The sequence below is a fragment of the Mastomys coucha genome, unplaced genomic scaffold (assembly GCF_008632895.1).
Source record: "Mastomys coucha isolate ucsf_1 unplaced genomic scaffold, UCSF_Mcou_1 pScaffold21, whole genome shotgun sequence".
Lineage (NCBI taxonomy): Eukaryota > Metazoa > Chordata > Mammalia > Rodentia > Muridae > Mastomys > Mastomys coucha.
In genome coordinates, this window is record NW_022196904.1 from 25,271,805 (window position 1) to 25,294,621 (window position 22,817).

Sequence of the window (22,817 nt, forward strand, 5' to 3'; positions counted from 1 at the left end):
AAAAAAAAAAACACACACACACACAAGTAGGAATCAGAAACATTGAGTTACCATTTTAATAAAAATTTTTTATGTATATGAGTACACTATTGCTGTTTTCAGACAACCCAGAAGAGGGCATCAAATCCCATTACAGATGGTTGTGAGCCACAATGTGGTTGCTAGGAATTGAACTCAGGACCTCTGGAAGAGCAGTCAGTGCACTTAACTGCAGAGTCATACCTCTCCAGCCTAACTTACCATTTTTATAGATAAATCTAAAAATCTTTTCTTTTTTTCCCCTTTTTCTTTTTCTTTTTTTTGGAGACAGGGTTTCTCTGTATAACCCTGGGTGTCCTGGAACTCACTCTATAGACCAGGCTGGCCTTGAACGCAGAAATCCACCTGCCTATACCTCTAAGTACTGGAATAAAGGCATGTGCCACCGCTGCCCAGCAATGTAGAGGGATTTTAATCTAGCAACATGGCCGCTCTGCTGGAATACAGATACCCCCTCAGTATACACCTTTAATCTCAAACAATGAAGGTAAAGGTAGTTTATAGCAGCCATGTCTGAAAGTAATGTCTAATCGAGTGGCAGACAAAGTGATGAACCAGAGAAAGTTTATGCCCAACTCTCATGAGGAGAGAGAGGAGAGGGAAGCTATTTGAAGGAGCAGCAGAGAGAGGTGGGGAAAGGAAGGGAGAAGAGGGAGGGGGAGAGGGGAAGGAGAACAGAGGTGAGGAGAAGAGAGGAGGGGAGAAGAGAGGAGGGGAGGTAGTTTTACCAGGACAGTTGCACTGAGAGAGAACAAGCTAGACACAGGTAAAGATAGAATGAGCCAGAGAATGTGAAGGAGCCAGAAGATTAGAACAGATTGCTAGAGTTAGTTTGAGGCCAAACAGGGCAATTCAGTCAAAGGCCAAGAGAAGCAAGTTTGAATCAGTGTGGAGAGGAGTTTGAGCCAGAACAGCTAAGTTGAACCAGACAGCTCAGTCTGTAGCTTTTCCCTATAATGAACTTAGGCACAGAACAAGGCTGGAAGCAAGGGAAGAAGTGACCTGAGGCTACATGAGAGAAAGTTAGCAAGGCAATCGGCAGTAGTAACATACAACTGAAGCTATAGCTATAACACATGGCAGAACACGTGCTTACGATGTCCAAAGCCAACTTTAATGCCAGTAGCCAACTAAGGAAAGTCAGAATTACTGTTAACACTTAGGCTAAACATTATTAATCCACTTGATATTTGTAAGTTAAGCAAACAGCCATCAAATATAGATACATTGTCTGCTATAAAAAGTTCATCAAAAAAATTCTTAGAAGTTAAAAACATGTCAGCCTAAAATAAAAGTAGAATAATAATAATAAAAAATAATAATAACAAGAATCATCATCATCACCACCATCACCATCATCAATCTGGGAGTGGGGTGAAAGCTGTGCACACACTCTCAGGGACCTTTTCAAATCATCCTCAGCTACACAGTGAGTTCAAGATTAGCCTGGGCTACATGAGACTTAGTCTTAAAATTCCAAAGGCATTTCTTAGTGAGCCTAGCACAAGAGAGGCATATATACCTTAGATCTCAGAACTCAGGAAGCAGAGGCAGGTGGATCCCTGTTAGTTCAAGGCAGCCTGGTCCATACAGATCAGCTGGGGCAACATAGTGAGACATTATCTCAAAAACCAAAATGAAACAAGATTACTCACAGTTCTACACTGGTCTATTTTTCCAGATAAAATCTTTAATCCTTCCAACACTATCAAGCCAGCGATCACTGCATTAGTAGTAGCTATAGCAGGAATGATATTCCCTGCCATTGCTAGAGGACAAAAGAGACAAACATGTTCAGGGCAAAAGGAAAACTGTACATGGGTTTGTTGATGATACAGTCTAAAATACAAATAACTTACATTTTATATCAAACCTGCTCTTCATATTCATGCTGAAAATGTGCATCCTGAGGTTTGCAGCAGATGTGACAAAATCCATTGCAGGTGGGTCGTCCTGCCAATAACACAAATGACAAGGCCATGATCAGTCAAAGTCATTTCATTGGCATTACCTCCCACAACAGCCACATTAACAAGTACGCAATGTTGTAGCCACACAGCCAGAACAAGGGAGACCTACACCAGAGGCTGACTGGGGGTGGGAGGAAGCGGGGAGGGCAGGGGCCAACTGGTTCTCTGGCCCAGGAAGATAGTCTGCCAAGAACACTTATAATTGCCATGCTTGCTAGGAAAGCAAATTCCTGCTAAACAAATACAGTGTGAACTGGAAGGATGGCCCAGCATTTGGTTACCAGCACTTGCAGCTCTTACAGAAGAACAAAGTTCAGCTCCCAGCATCCACATGGTAGTCACATCTATAACAGTTCAGGAGATTCAATACTGCCTTCGGACAGTTGCAGGACACAGATACACAGGGAACACATCAACAGATGCAAGCACAATACTTACACATAAAAATAAACATATCTTAAAAAAAAACAACAAAACCAGAGCTGGAGAAATGGCTCAGCCAACCACATGGTGGCTCACTACCATCTGTAATGTGATCTGATATCCTTTTCTGACAAGACTGACAGTGTGCTCACATGAAATAAATAAACTTTTAAAAACAACAACAACAAAACCATGGGGTATGGGGGCTCATGCCTTTAATCCCAGCACTTGGGAGGAGAGACAGGTGGATCTCTGTGAGTTGAGGCCAGCCTGGTCTATAAAGCGAGTTCCAGGTCAGCCAGGAGTACACAGAGAAACCTCGTCTAAAAAAACCAAAACACCACAACAAAACCAAATGCACTTTCTGGGCCCATTAATGAAGCTGCTAGACATACACAGAACCCAGGCAAGGATAACCTGTTTGAGTGCCTGCCAAGCCCCACCAGCATGGTCTTCCCCAGCTGTGGCTGTGAACTCTCAGCTAGAGCTGTACAGATACCTTGTGCAAGTGAGAACTGCTGAGAAATGACTTAAGAGGGAGGGAGCCTTGTGGGGCAGGAGTCTCACCATATATCCCTGGCTACCCTGGAACTTACTATGTATGTTCGAACTCAGATCTGCTTATGCCTCTGAGCACTGGGACTAAAGGTATAAGCCATCATGTCTGGTAGTCTACTTCTATTTTAGTAGTGAGACATAGCTGGTTTGCTTTAGAAAATGTCCTCCTTTAATTTATTTTTGGGTTTGGAGACAGGGTTTCTCGGGGTAACTGTGGCTGTTGAGCTGTACAGCAGACTGGTCTCAACTCACAGAGATCCACCTGCCCCTGCCTCCTGAGAATTGGGATTAAAGATGTGCACCACCACACCTAGCTACAAGCCTTTATTCTTTCTTTCTTCTCCTTTTTTAAAAAATAGATAGATGTATTTAATGTATATAAATAGTACACTGTAGCTGTCTTCACCAGAACAGGGCATGGGATCCCATTACAGACGCTTGTGAGCCACCATGTGGTTGCTGGGATTTGAACTCAGGACCTCTGGAACAGCAATGCTCTTAACTGCTGAGCCATCTCTCCAGTCCCAAGCCTTAATTCTTAAAAAAAATAGCCCGAGGGATTGGAGAGCTCAGGTTTAGAGCACTGGCTACTTTCTGGAGATCCTGATTCCAAGTGCCAACCAGCATCACATGATGGCTTACAACCAACCCACCTGTAATGCTAGTTAGTTCCAGGGCTCTGCCTATCTGGGTACCAGGAGTACATCTTGCACATGCACGCACACAAGCACAGCACTCACATTCATAAAAAGTAAAACACAAAGCACATCTCTACAACTGTCCCCTACACCACTAGGTGCAGAGTTACAAGGCAGCCGTGCTCAGCTCCAATAGCTCCTTATTTGGCCTCAGTGAAGTAACAGAGACTTTCCAGATCACTAGAATAACAACAAAGAAAATTTAAAAACCTACCATTTATATCACATAAACTCAGAGACTAGTGTTTATAAAAATTTCAAAAATCTAAATTCACTAGCTTTCTTTTAGATGTCTTTAGATGTGATTCAACCAAAGTTTCAAAGTTTGTGGACACAAAGTTATCTGAGGATTCTAAAAATGGCCAATCATTTTTCCTTACTCTGAGACCCATGGTAAATCTTCCCCTCCCATGGTGGGGATCAAACCCAGGGCCCATGCTCACCAAGCAAGTAAGCACTCCACTAAAGAGCTACAGACACATCCTTAGCCCCCACAGCAAAACTTTGGAATTCACTGTAGAAATAAACAAACTTTGTCATGTAACCAATTTCACCTGCAATTAAAATGCCAATTAATTTCAATGAACTCTCACTTAAGAAAAACTACGTCTGCTGGGTGGTGGTGGCCCACGCCTTTAATCCCAGCACTTGGGAGGCAGAGGCAGGTGGATTTCTGAGTTCGAGGCCAGCCTGGTCTACAGAGTAAGTTCCAGGACAGCCAGGGCTACACAGAGAAACCCTGTCTCGGGAAAAAAAAAAAGAAAAGAAAAGAAAAGAAAAGAAAGAAAGAAAGAAAGAAAGAAAGAAAGAAAGAAAGAAAGAAAGAAAGAAAGAAAGAAAGAAGGAAGAAAAACTACGGGCTGGCAAGATGGCTCAGAGGGTAAGAGCACTGACTGCTCTTCCGAAGGTCCTGAGTTCGGATCCCAGCAACCACATGGTGGCTCACAACCACCTGTAATGAGATCGGACACCCTCTTCTGGTGTGTCTGAAGACAGCTGCAGTAAATTTCGCTGGAGCAGGGCAGAGCGAGCAGGGCTGGAGCAAGCGGGCCCGGCAGAGGTCCTGAGTTCAACAGCAGCCACACAGATGATGGCTCATGGCCATCTGTATAGCTACAATGTACTCATACACATAAAATAAATAAAATAAATCCTTTAAAAAAAAAAAGAAGAAGAAGAAGAAGAAGAAAAACTACGTCTTCCCAAGAAGCAGGTGTGAGGCCCTGAATTCAATCTCTAGCACCACTTGAACTGGGCAAAGTGATGAACATATGGGATAAGCCTTTGAGGCCGGCTCGGAGGAGAGGTCCTATCTCAGACATAACAAAACCAAAACAATGCCATCTGATTTGTGTATTGAGAGACCTTTCTGATTTGCTTGTGAGACAGGCTCACTCTCTAGCCTAGGCTAGGATGGCCTCAACATGGTGATCTATCTCAGCCTCCGAAGTGCTTGGAGTACAGGAGTGGGCCATACATGGCTTTTCTCTCCCAGACTTCTGAAATACCCTACTCAATTCAACAGAAAGGCAATCTTAGAGCTGAGTGTGGCCCTGCTGCATAAGCTGCCGATGTGTCTCAGCACAGACAACGGCCTAGGCCGTGTGTGTGTGTGTGTGTGTGTGTGTGTGTGTGTGTGTGTGTGCGTGCGTGCGTGCGTGCGTGCGTGCGTGCGTGCGCGCGCGCGCACGCAGGCAAAAAAAAAAAAAAAATTCTTTAGGTCAGATCAGGCAAATGAGCTGCTGCCTCCAAAATAAGAGGACTTAACATCTGTTTTCTTTTCTTTTCCTTGGGGGGTATTTCCAGACAGGGTTTCTCTTTGTAGCCCTGGCTGTCCTGGAACTCACTCTGTAGACCAGGCTGTCCTCGAACTCAGAAATCTGCCTGCCTCTGCCTCCCAAGTGCTGGGATTAAAGGCGTGCGCCACCACCGCCTGGCTCGACACTTATATTAAAAGCCGGGCGGTGGTGGTGCACGCCTTTAATCCCAGCACTTGGGAGGCAGAGGAAGGCAGATTTCTGAGTTTGAGGCCAGCCAGGTCTACAGAGTGAGTTCTAGGACAGCCAGGGCTACACAGAGAAACCCTGTCTTGAAAAACCAAAACCAAACAAACAAACAAACAAACAAACAAAAACCTTTGTGATATTTAAGTTTACGGGCAGATAATTTGAATTCTAATAGAACAAGTGGAAATGAAAGCATTCAAATGAAATAGGTAACACCCAACTGTTAGCTTCTCCTGGAGCACAGGAGTAACACAAGTGAGTATCTAAGCGATACACACATTTCAAAACACACCTTATCCCAGATGAGTTCAGCTCCATCCCCCTTCTCGGCTAAATGGACTCGCAGAGTCTCAACGCTCTTTGAGAACAGACTTGCGTAGCTCTTTACATCCAGAACCTGCTGGTCTTTCAAACCCAACTGGGGCTCATTTTGTTGATCAGCATTGGCTTCTTCTCCTAAAAATGAACAAGAACGTTTAATAAACTCCATCTTGCTCCATTAAACAGATTCAACTTGTGGCCATTAAGATTTACAAAGAGACAAATTTCTCAATATTGTCACTATGAGCATGTATGCATGGAAACTGCCGAGGCTGCAGACGCTGTAACACCACTTCAGGAACTCACGGTATTTCGGGGACATTCAAGAATATAATGATAGTGCTGGAGACATAACTGCACTTACGAGAACTGGCTGCTCTTCTGGCCTTGGTGAGAACCCACACTCATGTGCACATACTCACATAGTTGGCAAATAAATATAAAGGGGAAGAATGAGCATCATATTATGCCCAGCACGGTTAACACTCTGAGCAGAAGCTGTCAGTCACATTTCCACATGTCCAATGTTACTCCTTATTAAGTTCAACCGTGCTGTGAGCTGCAGCATAGTTCACATAAAGTACAGTATCCCAGTGACAAAGAAGTAGTCACTAAAATTGTTTTATTTCTTTAAATATAAACTTTTAAATTGTGTTTCTGAAGTAAATTTTTTTTTTTTAAGATTTATTTATTTTATGTGTATGAGTACACTGTAGCTGTCCTCACACACAGAAGAGGGCATTGGATCTCATTACAGATGGTTGTGAGCCACCATGTGGTTGTTGGGAATTGAACTCAGGACCTCTGGCAGAGCAGTCAGTGCTCTTAACTGCTGAGCCATCTCTCTAGTCCCTCTAAAATAAACCTTAAAGAAACAATCACGAACTGGGCAGTGGTGGCGCACGCCTTTAATCCCAGAACTTGGGAGGCAGAGACAGGCGGATTTCTGAGTTCGAGGCCAGCCTGGTCTACAGAGTTAAGTTCCAGGACAGCTAGAGCTACACAGAGAAATCCTGTCTTGAAAAACAAAAAAGAAAACAAAGGCAGATCTGTACAAACAGCCACCACAACACTTTCAGGAATAATGAAGCCATGATGTCCTAATCAATGACAGTTATAAAATAAAACAAAGCAAACCAGAGACAGCAGGCAGCTTGTGAGAGCAGGGTCCTGCTGGGAAGTCTAAGAGGGAGACAGCAGCTCCTAGTGGAGCAGTGTCATACCCAACCTCTCTCATGCAGACACACTTCAGGTGACGGCTCTCAGGGTAGGTAGGAGAGGAACTAGCTACGTTCTTTACCTTGACTCTGCACTTCAGCCCAGTCCAGTGGAACTGGAGGTTTCCTCTTGCGCCAGAGTTTGTCCATTGTCAGCAGATACCTAATATCATCTTTAAAAAGCTGAAATAAACAAATCCCATTAATCCTATAGAGCCCAAGTTGATAAAAACAGATCAAATTAGGCTGATTTACTAAAATTATGCCATGAAATTAGGCTTAAAGGCCCAGCATATGTTAGCAGAATAATAATTTCCAACAGCACAGAAAAAAATGAAATATTTGGAGCAGGGGTACAGTATCCTCAGTTCTGCTGGCCACCCAGGCCCTCCTACAACCCCACAACCACTCCACCGGTCAGTCGGAAGCCCAATGACACAAACTAAAGGGCTCAATAAACCTGCCCCAGTCTAATACTCTCTAGGTAACGTTGCATTCAGAGGCTGGTGCTCCATTTCTGTCCTTTCTGTTTTGCAGGTGGGGTTAGGGAATCTGAGATTTATGAATAGTTAAGAGATTCTGGGGAGGCTAAGGGTTCTGTAATTATGAAAACCAACAGAAATGAGGTTTAGCTCGAACATCCCAATCACAAACAGGTTGGAGACTGCTCAGGAATTAATCAGCAGACAACAGTATACACTAAGAATAAGAATTCAAAGGTGACTTAGAGTAGGTGGCTGAACTGCTAAGAGGATCTGAGCAGGAAAGAGGCGAAAGACCTTCTAAATACATTGCATTCAATTAAAAAAGAAAAGGAAGTAAGCCTTGCTCAGATACTGCTCAGTGGCGCTCACGCTTATCAGATGTTCGAGCCCTGGGGCTGGAGAGATGCTTCAAGGGTTAACACTTTTTTTGGTATTTTTTTTTCAAGACAGGGTTTCTCTGTGTAGCCCTGACTGTTCTTGAACTCACAGAGATCTTCCTGCTTCTACTTCCTGAGTGCTAGGATTAGAGGCATACACCACCAGCACCTGGCGAGAACTCTTGTTGCTTTTGCAGAGGACTAGGGTTCAGTTCCCAGCACCCATGTGACAGCTCATTACCATCCATAACTCTAGTTCTCTTTGATCAGACCTCCACTTCTGAGCTGAACACCAGCATACACATGGTACACAAACACTTGCATGCAAAACATTCGTACACATAAAATAAACTGTAAAGAAGAGGGAGGACGAGTGAGGAAGCCACCTAACCTTGGTAAAAAGTTTAACTGGATCGTATCCAGTTGACTTAGCCCATTCCTTAGTGGAAATACGCTTAATGTCTCCGTCTTCATTAGATGCTCGCACTCTGGCTTCAGCCTCTGTTGGTTCCCCTACAAAACAAGCATTGTGTTTTCAATATACGATTAAGTTCTTACCAGTGGGAGAAAAATCATTCACAGAAGTCAGCTGTATGTTGACACACTCAAGAGCTCCAGGACAGTAAAATTTAAATTTTTCCTTTACATGCCTGGGTAGTTTGAGCTACATGTGTGTATGTGCGCCAAATGTCTGACTTTGCCTTTGGAGGCCAGAAGAGGGTATGACATCCCTTGGAACTGGAGTTACAAAAGGGTTGTGAGGCAACGTGTGGATGCTGGGAATTGAACCAGGGTCCTCTAGAAGAGCAGACAGTACTCTGAATCTGAGCCACCTCTCCAGCCCCAAGACTCAGTCTCTAAGAGCACATGAGTACCAGTGTGAAGCACAGCCCTATAAATAGAACAGGGCAGTACCACTAGCAGCCCAAGTGATTAGACCTAAGAAATGTCATGTCTTGATTTATCAGTGAAATGCAACTACTCCTTTGTTAAAAGAATTAAAACGGCAAAGAGGGATGGGTATGGTAGCTCTGCGCTCTGGGAGGCAGAGGCAGAGGCAGATGGACCTCTCTGAGCTCCAGGACAGCCAAGTCCATCCACCTAGGAGTTCCAAGATAAGGACCACAAGACACTTTCCTTAGGCACCACTGTATATCACAACCAACAATGAACGAGCAACGAAAGGCACCAGTCACTTACAAGCTGCTTCAGGGTCAGCTCTGTCAGGAGACACTTCTTGATCAGCATCTTCCTCTCCAAACAGCTGGCTGCAAATGTCACAATCGTGAACTTTTAGGTACAGGCATTTGGAACGAACATTGATTATTAATCCACAAATAACTAATTTACAGTAGTCCAAATTCCTAGCAGGATTATAATAAACAATTGGTGAACCACACTCTAGGACCAAGGCACTGACATGGGATCATGCTGTTTGCTCTCGGCACTAAGGCTAAGTCTGAGATGTGTGTTCACATGTGTTAGCAGAGATGGGCAAGCTTCCTCGTCAAAGAACAATTTAACACCAGGACACTTATAAGGGACCCCTGGCTAGCTAGCTGGTCCACAGACATTATACATTAGAGTTGATTGTAGATGGTTATTGAACAGGGTTAGAGATCCAAACCACGGCCTCAGGCATACCAGGCAAGTACTATGCCACTAGTTTCACCCCAGCCCCACTAAGTATTTTTAACTTCCATTGTGATTTCTTGTTTAACCAATGGTTATTTATAAGTATGTTTTCATATTTCCAAATATATACATTCGAACAAACTTAGTTGCATGCCTATGTCCAATACCAGACTAAACATCTAAAATTTCGCCCACAGCATGCTAAGAATGTGGTCTGAACGAGACCCAAGAAAGCCACTGCTGTCTCTTCACCATATTTAACCACTGTAAACACAACTTTTTAAGAGTATTTAAGTAAAAATGGCCTCACTTTCCATGATCAGTTCTGAAAAATATGCCAGAAGTACGTAACTCTTACTTGAACAAATACTTGGCCCATACGATGCAATGGATAGGTTCTGAAGGTGTGTTCCGAATCGTACAGCCAGGGAACGTTCTCTGGGTAGGCTTAGGGTGACATTCATAACACTCAGTCACACCCTATAACATTAGGACACAGGAAAGTGGTTATAAGGTAGACACTCCATCCCTTCATTTACATTCCAACTAGGTTTGTTTTGTTTTGTTTTGTTTTTCTGAGACAGGGTTTCTCTGTGTGGCCCTGGCTGTCCTGGAACTCACTCTGTAGACCAGGCTGGCCTGGAACTCAGAAATCCGCCTGCCTCTGCCTCCCAAGTGCTGGGATTAAAGGCATGTGCCACCACTGCCCAGCTCCAACTGGGTTTTATGTTGTCAAGAAAAATTTTAAATATTAGTGACTGCAAAATCCTTACTGTACACATAAAGAGTCTAGTCATAATACAAAGGCTAAATGAAGTGACCACAACCATAGCTAAGATGGAACCAGGACTCCCTATTATAAGGAGGGCTGGAGAGACAGCTCAGAGGTTAAGAGCACTGGCTGTTCTTCCAGAGGTCCTGGAAGTTCAGTTCACAGCAACCACGTGGTGGCTTATAAACATCTGTAATGAGATCTGGTGCCCTCTCCTGGTGTGGAGGCATACATGCAGACAGGCTGCTATATACATAAAAACAAATCTTAAAAACAAAACAAAACAAAAAACCAAGAACTTTCTAGCCACATATTTAAAGATGTCAATCAAAATTAACAAATTTTGATCTGTTAATACCCTAAATATCCTCATATCCCAATACCCCAATAACCTTAAAGTCACACCAGGATGATTGTCAATTTCAATGGACACCAAGATGTATGAAATGTTAAGGTATCCCCAATGTAGGACCATCAGATGAATCCTTTCTTACCTCAGCACACTCAACCTCAGCCTTCACACAGAAGCATAAAAAAAGTGTCTTTCCACTAATAGTTAAAGAACCAAGCCCCACAAAAGTGGTTTTAATATACAATAATGGTGGATTCAGGATTTGCTCCAGAATACTGTTGTGCCCTTGATCTTCCAACAAAATGTCTTGGACGAATCCACTTGACAAGCAGACATGGTTTGTCACAATGGGGCAACAAAGAAAGCAACCGGCCTTGATGTGCCCAAAGACATCAAACCCCCCACTGATTCTACACCCCAACACACATGACAACCTCTGTAAAATACACGGAATAAGTGTCCAAGACTAAGTTATAACAGAAGAAAGGGCCACTTTGTAACAGATACCCCCAGTCAAAAAAATACTAGACAAGCCAGACCATTTTAGCTACTTTTTAAAAATAGCTTCAATCTGCAAAGGAATTCTTCAAACGTAGCTTCTAATGTTTCGTCCTGAAGAGCAAACCAATTCCAATCCCAGGGTCTTATAACCAGGTCAATGAGTGTTCACCATCCTCTTTTGCTCTTTAGTTTTACTAAAATGCTTACACTATTTCACAAATACACCCAGATGGTTTCAGTTCTCTTCAGACCTGTGGACCCAGACGCTTTCAGGTAAAATTAATATTACTGACCTGGATTTAGGACTAATCAACTCTACAGCTGAACTAGACTCCCAAACCTAAAAGTTAACTTGATTTATTATATTTATTATGTGTGTGCGTGTGCATGTGCGCGTGTGCGCATGCAGGACTGTAACCTCCTTCAGCAGAAAGCTGGCTGTCTCAGATCTTGCCACGCCACAAGCAGCCCCAGGCTTCCTGACTTAAACAAAGCCCTTTTGTTTAGGTCACCTCTCTGCCTAGAAGTTCCTGCTAACAGGGGCGCCCTGCCAAGCATTCAGATGCTAATTTGGCCACAACTTGGGGTGGGGGGTGTTTGCTTGCTTGCTTGAGTCTCAAGTTTCATAATACACTTTGGACTTGAAGCAGAAAGCATATCTTGGTCCCATTTTTTATTTATTCCTCTCACCATCCGATTCCCTTTAATTTCCCGCAGGCCCCTTCCCCTGTTCCGTTCGTATGTAGCCGCAGGCAGCTGCAACACATGAGTGTGGAAACTAGAGGGCAGTTTGTTTTCTCCTTCCAACATGAGGGTCAGGGGCTCTGGCTCCGCGGCAAGCCCCTGCTGAGCAGGCTCATAGCTCAAAAGGAAGTTCTGATTTGTTTTGAAGACAGGATCTTACTATACGGACCAGGCTGGCCTTGAAATCAGATCCTGCCATCTCTGCTTCGGTTGCTGGGATTACAAGCATGTGCCACCATGCCTGGCTCACTGAAACTTTGTGAAGTCTGATTTATTGTCTGTCGTCTACAACATGGCACAAAGTCCATGACTAAGACTTTTTGTACAGTTTGTTATGTCAGTCAGTATAAGGATTTGTTGTTGTTTGCTAGTTTGGGTCTTTCCTCTTTTTTTTTTTTTTTTTTTTTTTTTTTTTTGAGACAGGGTTTCTCTGTGTAGCCCTGACTGTCTTGGTGCTCACTCTGAAGACCAGGCTGGCCTCGAACTCAGTGTTCCACCTGCCTTTACCTTCCACGTGCTGGGATTAAAGTTGTATGCCACCATGCCCAACTTGGTCTAGGATTTTAACAAATAAATTAAGGTAACAAAGCAGTACAGAGTCAAGAGCTCTCTTCCTCTGCCTTTAGATCATCCTGGGCTTTATTTGAGGGTAGGGATTTGCTGGTAACTGAATGAACCCAGAGACCCAAGCATCACCAAGTCATATCTGGCATGAAATCTCTACACCTTGGATGCTGACCTGTTTCCGCTATACAAACCCAGAGTTTCTTTCCTTCCCAGGTCTCAAGTAAGTAAGAGAAAATCAAACGTCTCTTCACCTTCTTGATAGTAGTCACCTGTCCGAGATACCCAGCAGTCCCGCTCTCAATGAGAGGCACGTCAGCGGCCAGACACATCCTATTCACATGGTTTCGTGCAGCTGAAAGAACACAGTGGTGAGCAAGAGTTTCAGATGACACCAACAGGTTCAGATGGCAATTACAAACATTTCTTGCTTTCAATTCAGCACATGCTCACTGTGACTATGGGAATGTAACTTGACCACTTAGGACTGCAACACTGGAGTACAGCCTTGATCATTACAGGGACAGTCAACAAAACTACAACCAAGGAATTAATATTGCAAATTCACTCTAGAAAAAGACTTCTAGAAATGATTCCCAAGTGCTGGAGCTGTGAGGGCAGCCTGTCTGGTATATGTACAGCCCTGGGTGTGACTCAAGGTACTTCTACAATATCCAAAGTGGGGCTGGAAAGACAGCTCAGCAGTTAAGGGTATTGGTTGTTCTTCCAGTCAGAGAATCCAGAATTCAGTTCCCTGAACCTATAAGGTAGCTCAAAACTGTCAGTCCAGGGAATCTGGCCTTCTCTTTGGGAGTCTTTGAGCATTGGGACAGCACACATTACACAGACATACATGCAGACAACACACCCATTCACATAAATAAATGTAAAGGAAACCATCAAAAGCATCAAGGTAAGGTGTGAGTTGTACAAACCATTTTCATGCATTCTGTAACATGTTACTACACTTCCATCATGTAATCCATAGTGGATGAGGGACACAGAAGATGGAGCACGCTGGGCAGTGGTGGTGCATGCCTTTAATCCTAGCACTTGGGAAGCAGAGAGGCAGGTGGATTTCTGAGTTCCAGGCCAGCCTGGTCTACAGAGTGAGTTCCAAGACAGCCAGGGCTACACAGAGAAACCCTGTCTCGAAAAACCAAAAAAAAAAAAAAAAAAAGGAGCATTTAGGCTTTCAGTGTCCTCCCTTTTAGTAATCACTATGCACACTTTGCACACTACTCTGTTGCCTGTAGTCCTGGCTGGCCCTCTGCTTGCTACAGGGCAGTCTAGACTCGAACTCAGAGATCCACCTACATCTGCCTCTTAAGAACTGGGATAAAAGACATGGCCACCACGCCTGGCTTTCCAGATATAGACGTTACACCTGTGAAGATCTGGTCTAGGATCTTGTGGTACAGGCACAGCTGGAGTAATTCTAGAGTCATAGCCTTTAACTGGAACAGCCTACACTGGGAGGCAGGAGGATGGCTACCAGTTGAGGGCCAATCTCAGGGAACATATATTGCGTTCCAAACTGGCTTGGGGTAGAGTGAGACTGTCACCTACTCCCAAACCACAGCTGTTCTTGTTTCCTTTTGGGTCTCCTAAGTTCTTTTTGTTTTTTGGTGGTTTTTGTTTTTGTTTTTTTGTTTTAGTTTTTTTTCGAGACAGGTTTTCCTGGCTGTCCTGGAACTCACTCTGTAGACCAGGCTGGCCTCAAACTCAGAAATCCGCCTGCCTCTGTCTCCCAAGTGCTGGATTAAAGGCATGCGCCACCATCGCCTGGCAGGTCTCCTAAGTTCTAGCTCACACTTGGACACTAACTCTAACATTTTGCCATGAGGAAGAGAAAGTAATGAGATGTGAAATATTAGTCATCTTACCTCTGTTATCTAATGCATTCATAACCAATATAAACTGTCGAAAAAACTCCACATTATAGTCTGGGCTGGAAAGCAAAATGGGGAAAAAAAAGGTCACCAAAACTGGCCTCATGTATGATTTTCTCAGTATAGTCCTGAAAAGGATAAATAACTATAAAAATAACTGTTGGTGGGAGCATATGTCATAGATACAAGAAGGCTGGGATTATCCTAAGTAACATAAACACATCTTAAAGGAACTATTCTCAAATCTCCTTTCTGACCAGCTACCTAAGGCACCAAGACAAACTCTTCAACTGGCAGAAAGCTGGCATAGCCTCACTGTGCCTCCCACCACACCGCCTTCTCAGGGCAGCAAGTGCCTGGGAACACACTAGGAGCACATTCCCAGGATCTTCTGGGCCTAAGGCTTCACCTCACATGGTCACCATCAGGCTGGGTTCAGGCCCCTCGGGGCTCTGCTTTTAGCAGAAATGGGAAAGAGGCACAGGGTAAGGAAGTCATAGGGCGATAGGCAGGTCTGCAAAGCAAACACCCAGAAAATTAGAAATAGCCCAAGAGACAAATGCCCTGAGAAAGTATAAGGCTCTCTCTGACTCTAACTCTTCATATAGGGACTAGTGTGGGGGGCACACCCACGGAACCTCGCTCTGACACCTCCATAAGGACAGACTCATCTGTCATCACTGAAGTGAGTACAGTCAGACACTCACTATACACAGCCTCAGAGGATCTTCAGGCATCAAAACAGAATTCTTTCTAAGCTTCCAATTAAGTTCCTTACTGACATTAAAACATTTCTTAGCTAAATAATTCAAATGCACAGCAAATGTTAATAACAATGGCATTGATGTGGGCAGAGACACATCATGTAAGTATCTCTAAGTCATCCTAGAAAGGCAGAAGGACTCAGGGCTCACATACATGCCAGGTAAAGATGCCTTACACTTTAAAGACTTAATTCATAGCAAACAGCTTTGTAACAAAAAGATGTGCATACTTCATGATGCTGTCATGGTGGGCCTCAATGTTCGCTTGAGGGTGGAACTGGAGCACACTTTCCTTGGCAACCTGGGAAAAGCAACAGTAAATCACTGTTAACATTTGTGTTGGCATTTGAAATATGACTGACACATACATGGATGCTTCACTTATAATGTAGTAATCCTATTTATGTACAAAAACTGTGGTAAGATCTCATCAATTATATTAGTATTCATAAAATTAATTTCCCCTATATGTGACCATACACACTTCTACATGAATGGCAAGCTTCAGAAAAAATAGACACCATGAGACTGGGGCTCTAACTCAGGAAGGGCATTTGGTATTCCCTGTAGTGCAAAACTAAACTGAACTGAACTGCCATAATCACGTGCCACTCATTCACATAAGCGCCTAAGAAGCGGGCTGGCGAGATAGCTCAGCGGGTAAGAGCACTGACTGCTCTTCCGAAGGTCCTGAGTTCGGATCCCAGCAACCACATGTTGGCTCACAACCACCTCTAATGAGATCTGACACCCTCTTCTGGTGTGTCTGAAGACAGCTACAGTGAATTACGGCCAGAGCGAGCAGGGTGGGAGTGAGTGGGCCGGCAGAGGTTCTGAGTTCAATTCCCAGCAGCCACACACATGATGGCTCAAGGCCATCTGTACAGCTACAGTATACTCATACACATAAAATATATAAATATAAAGAGCCTAAGAAGCCTTCAGTAGCCATCCAGGTAAACATAACCACGAGACATGAGGACAACTTAGCACAAGTTGCTGCCACAGGAGGAAGAACTCAGTCAAAACATCCTCTGGGAAGGGAGCTGCGATAGAAAAGAACATAATTGCAATGGCATAGGGCAGAAAATAGGACAGCAGGACCTCTGACCTCCCAAGCCAAGGGAAATATTCAAAACAGTACCTTTTCTCCCTGGATGTAAAGGAACAAATTTCAATATGAAGAGGAAATAAAAGACATCTCAATTATAGACAGCAGGACTTGAGTCATTCCCTTACTCTTTTCACTCTTTGGGATTCAAGAGGTAGGCTGGTGTGGTGAAGGCTCAGGCGCCAGGTCACAAGAGTTTAATCCCCAGGACCCCAAGGAAGGAGAAGAGGGAGAGACCCAGTTCTCCTCAGACTTCCATTCCCATGCAAATGGTGCACACAAGTGCCCCATAATAAGTAAATGAAATGTTAATCATAGAAATAAAAATAAAGCCGGGTGGTGGTGGCAGTGCACGCCTTTAATCCCAGCACTTGGGAGGCAGAGGCAGGTGGATTTCTGAGTTTAAGGCCAGCCTGGTCTACAGAGTGAGTTCCAGGACAGCCAGGTCTACACAGAGAAACCCTGTCTCGGAAAAAGAAAAAAAAAAAAAAAGAAATAAAAATAAAAAGAGCTGGCTTCATCCACACTCTCCCTCTACAGGAGTCATAATCTGTCTGTTAAGTGAAACCTTGGTCAAAGAACCCTAAGTGCAGTATGGGAAAGTTACCTGGGCCTTTGATCTTCCAACATGTTTCTTTTGAAACAAGAACTGCCTGTTGAGGTTGCTGACATCGATAGTGTCCAGATCAATCTACAAATCAAGGAAAAAAAAAAAAATCCAGGTAAGTCACAATGTCTGAGCAACATCACTATCTTCACTATTCCTAACCCAGAGTTTACCTGCAGCCAAAGTGCTTTCCTAGACAAGTCACACCCAAATTGTTAACACATAAGAACTGCATTTAAAGATTATGGGAAGAACAGAGCTTAAGTCAAAGGTAACTTCAAGAATGTACTAAGGATGGCTAATTTTTTTGTTTGTTTATTTAATCATGATCCTTGCAAATATTTCAGGGAATTCCTTAGATATCATAAAAGATTTCATTATAAATATAAAAATTGGGGCTGGAGAGATGGCTCAGCAGTTAAGTGCACAGACTGTTCTTCCAAAGGTCCTGAGTTCAATTCCCAGCAACCATATGGTGGTTCACAACCATCTGTAATGGGATCCAATGCCCTCTTCTGGTGTGTCTGAAGACAACTACAGGGTACTCATCATATACATGAAATAAATAAAACCTTAAAATATATACATACATACATATGTGTGTGTGTGTGTGTGTATATATATCCCCACTTTGGGTGGGCAAGGTGGTGCACTCAGTTACCTGTTAGTTGGAGGTCAGCCTGATCTCCATAATGAGTTCCAGACCAACCAGGGCTACATACAGAGACTCTACTTCAAAATATAGTAAATAAATAAAGTTTTCTAGGCCAAGGAGATTGAAGGCAGTAAAGTGGCTACCCTGGGACTGGAGAGATGGCTCATCGGTTAAGAGCACTGGCTGCTCTTCCAGAGCTCCTGAGTTCAATTCCCAGCAACCACGTGGTGGCTCACAACCATCTGTAATAGTATCTGATGCCCTCTTCTGGCATGTCTGAGTGTATTCATAAATTAAATAAATAAATCTTAAAAAAAAAAAAAAAAGAAGGGGGCTGGAGATAGCTCAGCAGTTAAGAGCACTGACTGCTCTTCCAGAGGTCCTGAGTTCAATTCCCAGCAACCACATGGTGGCTCACAACCATCTGTAATGGGGTCTGACACCCTCTTCTGGTGTATCTGGTGTGAAGAGACACTGTACTTGCATATATAAAACAAATAAATAAATCAATCTTTTTTTCTAAAAAAAAGTGGCTAGCCTGCCAGCTACAAGAAGCAGGGTTAGATACTCCAGAACCCACATTAAAACAAGCTGGGCACAGTGGCAAGCCTTTGAAATCCCAGAGCCAGGGCAGTGGGGCTAGGAAGAATTCCTGGACTCACTAGCCAGTAAGCCTAGTACATCTCCAGAGTTCTAGAGCTGCAAGAGACCCTGCCTCAAAAACTGCTGGACAATGTCCCAGGAGAACAAACCTTGAAGTTGTCCTCTGACCTCCATATACATAAACAACCATCTGTCTGATAATTTTTAATTTACTGTGCCATGACATTTTTCATTAAGCAATATGGAAAATGTTAGTTTCTTTCTTTTTTGGCTTTTTTGAGATGGTTTCTCTGTCTAACAGCCTCAGCTCTCCTGGAACTTTCTTTGTAGACCAGGCTTGCCTAGAACATACAGAGACCAGCCTGCCTCTGCCTCCTAGTGCTGGGATTAAAGATGAGAGCCACCATACTCACGTTAATTCTTTATATATACATTCACTCAGGATTACTTGAGGGCTGTTGAAGGATATGTCTTATGTATGGTAAAATAATTAAGTCAGGTTTAAAATCTAGCCTAGGAGCCAGAGATGGCTCAATAGTTTGAGAGTGCTGGCTGCTCTTGCATAGGATCAGGGGCTCAATTCTCAGTCCCAACACAGTGGGTCACAGCCATTGCTAACACCCCCTTCAGGGGATCCAACGCCCTCTTCTGGCCTCTGGGGGCACCAAGCACAGACACAATGCAGGCAAAAGGCCCATACACATAAACTAAATGAAAAAGTTTAAAGTAAAAATAAATTTTAACCTGTTATTTTTTTAAAAAGATTTATTTATTTATTATATGTAAGTACATTGAAGCTGTCTTCAGATAAACCAGAAGAGGTCATCAGGTCTTGTTACAGATGGTTGTGAGCCACCATGTAGTTGCTGGGATTTGAACTCAGGACCTACAGAAGAGCAGTCAAGTGCTCTTAACCACTGAGCCATCTCTCCAGCCCCCTAATTGTTACTTTAAAGAAAAAAAAACAAAACATCATTTGCATTCTACCTCAATAAACTTACATAAACAACAAAATGTTATCATCAAACATCCTAACAGGTTAGAGCAGTTTGTGACAGTTATGGAACATAATCATTGAAATATGCATTTGTACTTCAAAGTTCACTACAAAAATTTAACAAAAAAAACAAAACAACAACAAAAAAAAACAATTAAAACAGAGAACAAGCATTTACTTTCCAATTCACTCCCATTTACTGCAAAATCTCTTAAAATAGCACCAAGCGTCACTAGCATACTGCACTTCCTATGGACCAAAACTGGGTGTGAAAGCCTGACCAATGAAGAATGTTTCCTTTCAATTCTACTTCGGCTGAAACCCTGACACCTGCAATTTCATCCCGTGTTTCTGCTAAACGTTAAGGCATCTTTAACACACATCCAAGGTTCAGATAATATCTCCAACACATTCACAAATTACAAGTTACAAATTCACTGCACATTACGCTAACGCAAAACTTAAGAATCCTGACAATCAAAAAACTTTGTTAAAAATATTTCTTGGCTAAGATGTTGCTGCGTAGCCCAAGCGAACCTTAAACTTCCGATCCTACGGTCTCCCGAGTGCATGAATTACAGGTTGTCACCCAATCCTACAAACCCCACGGAGTATCTTTAAGGACATAAACACGCATCTGTACTACGCCCAACCCAAAGGCGCGCGAGCCCCAAAGGAGTCTATCCAGCCACTTGCGGCGTGCCCCCAGGGTAAGTTACTCAACTTCATAGCGTCTCACTTTCCTCATCTGTTAAAAATAAAAAGGGATGCAGACAGCACTGGCAACCGGGAGGCCAGTGGCAGACTCGGGAATGAATGCACGTGTGCACGCCCAGGGTGCTGTGGCTAGTGGCGGCAAAGCGCTCTGCCGCGGGATCCTTATTAAGTTAGAGGCATGTTCGAATTAAAGTCCCAGCATCTACAGGGTCTCTTCTAGCATCCCAGTGTAATTGGGGAGGAAAACTGCCGCGGGAGGCGGCGTGCGCAGGCCCAAAGAGCCAAGGCCCGAGAACAGGAGGTCCGGGCAGCCGGAGGCCGGCGTCTTACCAACCCGCTTCCCGCACAGTGATCCTAACCCCAGGCCTCTCGGGCCTCGCCGCCCTGACTCCCGCCCGGAACCCCGGGCCCCGCAGGCAGACCGCCATTCAGCCGGGCCTCACCAGGTCGATGTGGGAAAAGCCAGTGAGCACCAGGTTCTTCAGCAGCTCACAGCCGATCCCGCCTGCGCCAACCACCAGCACTCGGCCGCCGGACACCGCCTCGGCCAGCTCCCGGGGCAACCCCCGCGACAGTGCCATGGCGGGACGTCCACGAGCCGCCGCACAGTCGGAGGCGGGAGAACCAAGCGGTAGCCGGAAGTCGGTGGGGGAAGGGCGGCACAGCTTCCGCTCCTGCGCACTGCGGCCGCCAGCCCGCCCAGAGATGGGCCCAGGCGACACTCTGATGCCTGGTATTCTCACACAATTCCAGAGGAACACGGAACAGCTCTCAGGCTGAGATGCCTAGGGTCGCCTTCTAAAGACCTCGGTTTAAATTCCCAACAAAAGATCCTTATTTAAGGGTTAAAAAAGCTGTGACCCGGCCGGGCAGTGCTTGCACACGCCTTTAATCCCAGTACTTGGGAGGCAGAGGCGGGAGGATGTCTGAGTTCTAGGCCAGCCTGGTCTACAGAGTGAGTTCCAGGACAGCCAGGGCTACATAGAGAAACCCTTTCTCAAAAAAAAAAAAAAAAAAAAAAAAGAAAAGGAAAAAGAAAAAAAAGGTATGAAAGCTATGATCCTACACACATAAGGAGCACTTTCAAATTAAGAACATTGTTATCCAAGCTCTGTGTGTGTGTGTGTGTGTGTGTGTGTGTGGTAGGCAAAGGATAGGAGCCAACTCTCACAAAGAAAATTGGACAACATGGACTAAAGATGGTATCTTAGCCGGGTGGTGGTGGCGCATGCCTTTAATCCCAGCACTTGGGTGGCAGAGGCAGGTGGATTTCTGAGTTTGAGGCCAGCCTGGTCTACAGAGTGAGTTCCAGGACAGCCAGGGATATACAGAGAAACTCTGTCTCGGAAAAGAAAAAAAAAGATGGTATCTTAGTTTCCAGACTCATTACTAAGGTCAGCATGCTGAGTGTACACCTTGGGATTCAGAAAACCATTAGCAGCCGACTACTAAACAGCAACCACCTTTTTGATTCAAGTTTTGCTTTCAGGAGTACATTGGAGTTTCTTCTCAGGCCAATCACTGACCTGTTCATAGCTGGTTGCGGTAAACATTCTGTTTTTAAAAATTTAATAGTTTTTTTTTCCAAATATACAATTCATTGAACCTGTTCCCTCAACAGGTTCCTCCTCTGACAGGAGCTGGGGTATCTCTACCCTTTGTTTGTGGTATAAATTACTTGGGTTCTGAGCTTTGAAATCAGCCTGATAAATCCTTTGCTAAGGAGCTCCTACAAGGCTGTCCTGGCCAGGAAACCTTGGATCTGAAACCAGAGCTGGGGTAATAAGCCTACAGTTGGAAATTTCCTTACAGTTTGTCACATATAGTTTTGTTAAACAGCATGAGGTGGGCTAGCGTGTCCCTTTTGGTCTTGTGGTGAGGCTTGGAGAGCAGTGACAACCTCAGCAGCTTGGCAGACTTGGATGCTGGGAGAACAGCTTAAATCTGTTTTCTCATCATGTCAACAATCCAACTGAGAAATGTGTAGAATAAGAGAAGACAGATGACAATACAAAACCAGTTTTCAGATTTTCACCTGCTTGCACACACTCATCAAGCTTTTTCATTTTTCCAACTTGTTTCAAATGACAAATGACTTTGGTTGAATGGTTCACGTTGAATTCTTTGAAAACTACTGTGACCAGGCAGTGGGGGCACACGCCTTTAATCCTAGCATTTGGGAGGCAGAGGCAGGTGGATTTCTGAGTTTGAGGCCAGCCTGGTCTACAGAGCGAGTTCCAGGACAGCCAGGGCTACACAGAGAAACCCTGTCTTGAAAAACAAAAAAACAAACAAACAAAACAAAAACAAAAACAAAAAAAAAAAAGGTATAGAAAACTACTGTGGTGGTTTGAATAGATGTGGACTCCATAGACTCATGTGTTTGAATAGTTGGCCCATAGGAAGGGGCACTGTTAGAAGGTGTGGCCTTTTTGGAGAAAGTGTGTCACTGTGGAGATAGGTTTTTAGTTCTCCTATACTTAAACTACAGTCAGTGTAGAACAGAACTTCCTGGCTGCCTGCTGAGAACAGTCCCTTTCTGCTGCCTGTGGATCAAGATGTAGAATTCTAGGCCCCCTTCAGCACCGTGTCTGCCATGAAGATAATGGACTGAACCTCTGAAACTGTACATTTTGGTCAACATTTTGTTTTCCTTCATAAGAGTGGCCTTGGTCACGGGGTCTCTTCACAGCAGTAGAACCCTAACTAAGACAAACTACTCAGTAGCTATCAACTTGTGATGTAAGCCATTACATTCCTTGACCTTATCCTCAAAGTTCTCTCCTGCTGCCTTTGCAGAACTTCCTGA

At 44.1% G+C, this 22,817-nt stretch overlaps 1 protein-coding gene across 1 annotated transcript in view; it reads right to left on the bottom strand.

Moving 5' to 3' along the window:
• The window catches only part of Uba2 (ubiquitin like modifier activating enzyme 2), a 28,259-nt gene extending 7,593 nt beyond the window's left edge, over positions 1-20,666 (bottom strand). Inside the window, exons 1-12 of the mRNA XM_031386165.1 lie at positions 20,452-20,666; positions 17,037-17,120; positions 15,549-15,619; positions 14,549-14,613; positions 12,917-13,017; positions 10,088-10,209; positions 9,295-9,362; positions 8,486-8,607; positions 7,316-7,415; positions 5,987-6,150; positions 1,899-1,992; positions 1,695-1,807 (exon numbers count right to left, since the gene is read on the bottom strand). Of these exons, the coding sequence (XP_031242025.1) occupies positions 1,695-1,807; positions 1,899-1,992; positions 5,987-6,150; positions 7,316-7,415; positions 8,486-8,607; positions 9,295-9,362; positions 10,088-10,209; positions 12,917-13,017; positions 14,549-14,613; positions 15,549-15,619; positions 17,037-17,120; positions 20,452-20,589 (1,242 nt within the window). The 5' untranslated portion in view covers positions 20,590-20,666. The remainder of the gene's footprint in view (positions 1-1,694; positions 1,808-1,898; positions 1,993-5,986; positions 6,151-7,315; positions 7,416-8,485; positions 8,608-9,294; positions 9,363-10,087; positions 10,210-12,916; positions 13,018-14,548; positions 14,614-15,548; positions 15,620-17,036; positions 17,121-20,451) is intronic.
• Between the last annotated feature and the right edge of the window lie 2,151 nt (positions 20,667-22,817).